The 6,628-nt window shown below is 31.2% G+C and overlaps 1 protein-coding gene across 1 annotated transcript in view; it reads left to right on the top strand.

The window, feature by feature from the left end:
- The window catches only part of LOC106681060 (very long chain fatty acid elongase 7), a 37,810-nt gene that overhangs the window by 14,615 nt on the left and 16,567 nt on the right, over nt 1–6,628 (top strand). Inside the window, exon 3 of the mRNA XM_067045216.1 lies at nt 1,659–1,855. Coding sequence (XP_066901317.1) covers nt 1,659–1,855 — 197 coding nt within the window. The remainder of the gene's footprint in view (nt 1–1,658; nt 1,856–6,628) is intronic.

The following is a 6,628-nucleotide window of genomic DNA, read 5'->3' as shown; positions in this document are numbered from 1 at the left end:
CTCATATGTAAAATTAAATATAACAGGTAACCTTTAAATACCAAAGGTAGTAAAAGGTAAGACACAACACGAATTTTCTACACAGTAATGCACTACTAACTCACATTTTATTTCTGTTTTAGAGGGTTCGGAAAAAAAAAAATAAATAAAAAAAAAAAAAAAAAAATACCGTCTAATATTGAATTTGTTTAGCGTCACTGAAGAGAATCTAGGAGGGTGAATTCTGGAGAGCGAATTTGTTGATCGAGTAAATTAAAAAATTGTGAAATGGTGAAATTGGAGGAGCAGAAATAAGAAAGAAAAAAATGAATGAATTGAAACATTTGTATTTGGCGTATAGACCGAAATTGATTGTAAAAAGAAACTGTAGGGGAAAAAAATTGTTTATTATATCTCTTTATATCTTATTATGTATGTGTAATTTATGTATGTCCGATTACGGATTGATAAGTAGGCTGTGTGAGATAGCAACCTGATGAATTTAGGCAACATAGAGGAATAAAGTATTTCTCTCCTAGTATAATGGACTATAAAGTAGTTTATGACCTTTAGCTTCGTAGGAATAGTATTTTTCATAATATTAGCTAAAATAAATTGATTTATAGTTGTTCGCACAAAAAGTTTGATTTATGAAAAACTTTATTTCAGTAACCCTAGGACATACAGATGTCTGCCAGCCATCCCAATAGCCATAGTCAAATTAAAGCTAGTTAAATTTACTATAAAATATTTTATAACTTTTATCTTTGTAATTTTTATGATATTTGACAAAATAAACTCACAAAATGTTAATTTTTAGTTGTTCGTATAAAATGTTGGATTTTTGAAAAATATATCTCTAGACCCATAAGACGAACATATGTCTGCCAACACTCAAAATAAAGGAAATTTAACTTACTATGTTGTTGTTTATGACACTTATCTTCGTAGGAGTAGTAGTTTTTATGATATTCACATATGATTATAAATTAGGTAAATGAAAATTTGTCCGAACAACTATAAATCAATTTATTTTAGCATATTTCACTAATTACTAATCTTTTAGTACGTCCCATACAACATTTTTATGGAATGTTGCTTTTCAAAAAGATATATCTCGAAAACTATTTAACATAAATAACTCTATTAGGGCTCATATTTTAGAAAATTTACTCTTCTTTAAATGACGCTCTCTTAGGTTTTCTTGAGTTGTTCTTACTTTTTAAGATATAGAGCTTCGAATGAAAAATTATTTTTTTTATCGATTTGAAACAGCCGCCATTTTTTATTCCCCCTACCTATACTTGGCAGAATCAACACTTCTGACTATTAATAATAAATAGTTTTCATTAAAGTAATAAAAAATTGGGGTGAGATAACTGCCTTTTTTCTCCTCTTGGGCTCTTGTACTATAAAGAATGTTTGAAATACTCGATACATAACAATAATAATATCGATTTTTTTTTTTTTTTTTTTTTCCCGAACCCTCTAAAAACAGAAATAAAATGTGAATTAGTAGTGCATTACTGTGCAAGAAAGAAAAGTAATTCGTGTTGTGTCTTACCTTTTACTACCTTTGGTATTTTAAGGTTACCTGTTATATTTAATTTTGCATATGTGTATATATATAATATCGATCTTAATATTATATAATATAAATAATGCGAAATTATTTTCAGAACTGCGAGTAGAGGATCATGTTCTACCAATCTTCTTGACTTACCATCACACCGTGATCATTTTGGTAGCTTATCTACTCTTCGTCAAGTTCATAGGTCCAGCCATGATGAGCAAGAGGAAACCCTTAGAGCTAGATAATATCATCAGGACTTACAATATATCTCAAATTGTCATGAACGTTTATATTATATATTACGTAAGTATATCTTTAGCTTTGAAAAGCCTACAAAATTTCACACCATGTTATGTAAAATGGGCGAATATAGCAGTTTTAAGAAGAATATAGTTGTCTGGAAATAATTTTTTTGTTAAAAAACCTAAAACATGTTTATATTATTGAAAACCTGAAAAAATCCTGATAGGTTTTACAAAGTTAAACCGATTAGTACCGATTCGCTAAACATACTCAATGTAAATATTACGAAAATACTCAATTAGTTGAATTCGCCCATTTTATATAATACCGACGATATCTATTTGTATAGAGTATCTATATGTATAAAGTATCTATATGTATAGAGTATCTATATGTATAGAGTATCTATATGTATAAAGTATCTATATGTATAAAGTATCTATATGTATAGAGTAGTATCTATATGTATAGAGTATCTATATGTATAGAGTATCTATATGTATAGAGTATCTATATATAGAGTATCTATATATAGAGTATTTATATGTATGAAGTATCTATTTGTACATAGCAGGGTGGACAAATTTTCTGCCCATAATATCTACTTTTTATCTTATAATTTGGTCGCGATCGACTTGTCTTGGGCCGTATGTTTCAGTATCAGTTGCATTCCAGAGAGGTATGGGTAGATAAGTAATAAATATTTCAAAACATTTTTTTTTTTTTAAATCATTTATTAAGTTTTCGAGAAATAGGCTCACGAAGAAAATTAATTTCGTGACCCAACTTTTGATTGCAGTATTCCGCACAAGCGTTACCTAAAGAAATCGATTTTCCGACACTTCTTCAAGATATATTTTTACTAACTTAAATGGCATTTTAATTTCTACCCCTTACATATTTTCTCATTATCCATTCTTATCTCTCCGACAGATTATTTTAAATAAATCACTACAGGGCTTATTCATCCCTATTCCGTCAGTCTGCTGGTGTACCTCAGGGTAGTATCCTTGGTCCTATTCTTTATACAGTTTTCACAGCTGACGTCCTAACCCATCCTAACACTATCCTCACCACGTATGCCGATGACACATGTCTGTTGTCAGTGAATAATGATCCTTACATTGTATCTCAAACCCTCCAATCCCACATCACCACCCTTGAAGAATGGTTCCAATAATAAATAAACCCCACCAAATCACATTTACCCTTCGACGTAAGCCCATGACTTCTTGCCCTACAGTATCCTTTAATAATACCCCTCGTACTCCTGTCGAACAGATCCGTTACTTAGAAAGTAGCTCTGGACGAACGACTGACATGGAATCCTCAAAAAAGACAAGGTACTGCTCGCCGATTCCGAATGTTACAACATTTACTAGACAAACGGTCTAAATTGCCAATCCAGTCCAAAAGACTGATCCACATGACTGTTATAAGGCCTATCTGGACATACGGAGTTGAGCATTGGGGCTCCACTAAACCATTAAATTCCTTACTATATATTAATTTTATTATTATAATTATTATTATTAATATTTATTAATACTATTATCATTAAGTAAATATGATAATAGTATTTAGTAAGTTGTTATAAATCTGCAGAGTATAGCTGATAATTTGATTTCAATATTACACTTTCGCGTTTGTTTTGTTTTTGGGGCCAGGAAAATTTATCAAGAAATAATAACATGACTTACTTTTTGCTTATCTATCTATAGCTCGCTGAGTACACATTGTACTGAAATAAAGATACACGTCATATCTATCTACTTAAGTAAAAAACAACAGCAATTTAAAGAACACGGGTACTTAATAACTTTTGACACATATGAAATATGTCTGAAACTATTGCTTGAAAGTTATAACTTCTACATTCGTTTCCTAGTCTGTGGTACCCCAGATATCGACCAAAATTGGCTTCGCGATCGACTAGTTGGCCACCTTTGGTATATAGTATATCTATATAGAGCAGGGTTGTTCTCAAGGCCTAAAATGAAAAATTTGAACGATGTTGCGGATTAATAATTATAATTATAAACGATAATAATAATTATAAACTTCTTTTTTTTTTTAATTTATTTATTGATATTTAGAACTGGACATAAATACATCAAGTAAATTTGAGGAAATCATAATGGTATGGTACAAGCATGTAGTGAAACTACCCAATGGTGGCACTCTAAAAACATTTTTACACTATAACGTCTCGAGGCCATCTTTTTTTCAGACGCCTCGGAGGATTGTCCGGAATAAAAGAGGAAGCAAGATTAGAAACTAATGGGTTTGAGTGGTTAGGGATTTTGTAATGGAAGGATTGATATCTGGTTCTGGCTAGATCGGTTACAAATGGAACATTGAGGTCTTTGTGGATAATTTTATTTGTGACAAAGTAGGGAGAATTTAGGATTTTACGAACGATTTTGGATTGTAAGGATTGGATACGAGAGGAATTCGAAGGTTTAGTGGAGCCCCAAAACTCAACGCCGTATGTCCAGATAGGTCTTATAATTGTCATGTAAATCAGTCTTTTGTAATGAATTGGAAGTTTGGACCGTTTGTCTAGTAAGTGCAGTTTCCTGTCTTTTCAGTCGTGTGTGAGGATTCCAGGTTAGTCGTTTTTATATATGTAGTCCAAGGTAGCGAATCTGTTCAACAGGGGTAAGGGCAATTATACACTTCAAATTTTAAACTTTAAAGTACCAATATGGTTAGTGTGTAAGGTAAAGTTATTAATAAAACCTAAATTACTAATATTTCTTTATATTAGCCAAGTATAACTAATTAATCCATAAACCAAATATAACATTAATAAAGGATGCCGATATAACCAATAGCTCTCTGCAGACAACTTTCCAGTGATGCCCTTCCAAACCCAATTCTACTTAATCAGTTTTAACGCAATCCTCCCATCTACGTTTCGATCTACCCCTCGGACGTTTACCCGTCGGTTCAGTGTTTGTTAGCATTTTAGGGATCCTCTGGTTACTAAGCCCTACAACCTTTGACGCCGCAATGATATAACTTGGGTGAGGACTGGTCCAGGGGAATCGTGGCGCAAACTAAAGTAAAATATAAAGACAAAATATCGTTATAATTTTTCGATCTATAAAAAAATTACAATGACAATCAAAATATATATTTAGTGTGGACATTGTGGTCGATCCGCTGCGTCCACCAACGAACCAATATCTACCTCTAGACCTGTTGTAGCCAAACTCATGACATGGTGTAAAGACACATCACAAAGTTTATTTCTATTTTGTTTTTTATAAACTTCATCAGGTTTTTTTCGCTAACACTTACCTATGTATGGAATATATAATAAGGGAATGTATAGTGATTGTGATAAATTTCGAAGTCGAGTTTTCGACGAAAAAATATATCTTGTCCATTGATTTCAAATAAGTCTCGCCAAATGGTCTGTGTGTCTTTGAACAACCAACATCTAAAACAAAAACTCGTACGAAACTTAAATTACATATATAAGGAGAGTATATGCCTCCTATGTGACAGCAACTTATTCCATAAAGTGGCACTTAATAGAATCGAGTTTTCACTTTTTTTCGATTTTCTCATAATCGAGAAATCGACTAAAACAATTTTGATTAAACTCGCCATGTCGATGAATAATGAAATGGTATTTATTAGAATAGGTCTTATCCTCAATAATCTAACAGGGCGTAAATGACGAATTTTTAAAGAATCTTTTTCCAAAGTACCTTTATTTATTTTTTTTTTTAAATGAACAGTTGTCATTATTGTCAGAATTTCATAAATAATCAATGGATTAAAAAGGAAAAATAGAAACATCCGATTCGAACCGAAACCACCCGATCTTTCCCGATTGCAATATGACTTCGCTATCTTTTATTGTACTGTTTTATTCTTAACTGGAACAAATTAATATTCGTTCTTCAGACATCGATAAATCCTAAAATACGAATTTTAATATTAAAAGAAATATGAAATTATTTGTTGTGCGAAGATAGTCCGGTAAATGGTCAATAAAGGTATTCAAATAATAAAATTAAACTATTTATTTTTAATAAACGTTTCGCCCCACTTTGCCGGGCTTTGTCAGGGCTAAATGAAAAATCAATATACACATATTACAGAATCGATAGAACATTAAAATAAAAAACATTTCAAAACATAATATAAGGAATTATACATGTAGGTGTACTAGAAACTAGTTACTAATAAACACAACCAGGCGTAATAAAGTTCTAAATACAGATCTAGACTAATAAATTGTAGGAGACTATTCATTAAAAATCGTTATTAACATGGTAAAAAGGTAAAACAGACAGGTGAAGTAAATATAGCATAGGTGAGCTGAAGTAATATGTAAAAGAGAGATATTAAGAAAATTAATAAAAATAACCAATAAACATAGGAGGAAATACCTGTCATATTGAAACGAAGATGGCGACTGAGGAACAGAAAGTCAGGTAGAAAATGTCCCCATTTTATCCGCTAAACCTTAAAAAGGGTAAGATTTTTTTATAATATATAGATAGGTAAACTGACAGAAACATGTTACAACAGATGATATATATGCGATAAATGTGGAAGTATATGTATAAGATATTACGAATAGATTATATACAGTATAGTGAGAGAGAGATAAAAACAAAAAAAATATATGAACACAAATTGTTTTAATCAATGTATTTATATAAACGAGGTTTAGATAGTTGACCGTAGATTAATGATTGGAGAAGTTTGTCGGGGAGTGCGGTCAGCAAAGAACAACATAAATAAACAAAACCATATTTATTTATTTTATGCCGACGTTTCGACCTGAGTTTTAGGTCTTCATCAGGGCTA

This window comes from Halyomorpha halys, unplaced genomic scaffold (assembly GCF_000696795.3).
Source record: "Halyomorpha halys isolate HHAL.00 unplaced genomic scaffold, Hhal_1.1 Scaffold306.1, whole genome shotgun sequence".
Lineage (NCBI taxonomy): Eukaryota > Metazoa > Arthropoda > Insecta > Hemiptera > Pentatomidae > Halyomorpha > Halyomorpha halys.
The sequence above is the reverse complement of the archived record's forward strand: the minus strand, read 5'-3'. Positions and strand labels throughout refer to the sequence as shown.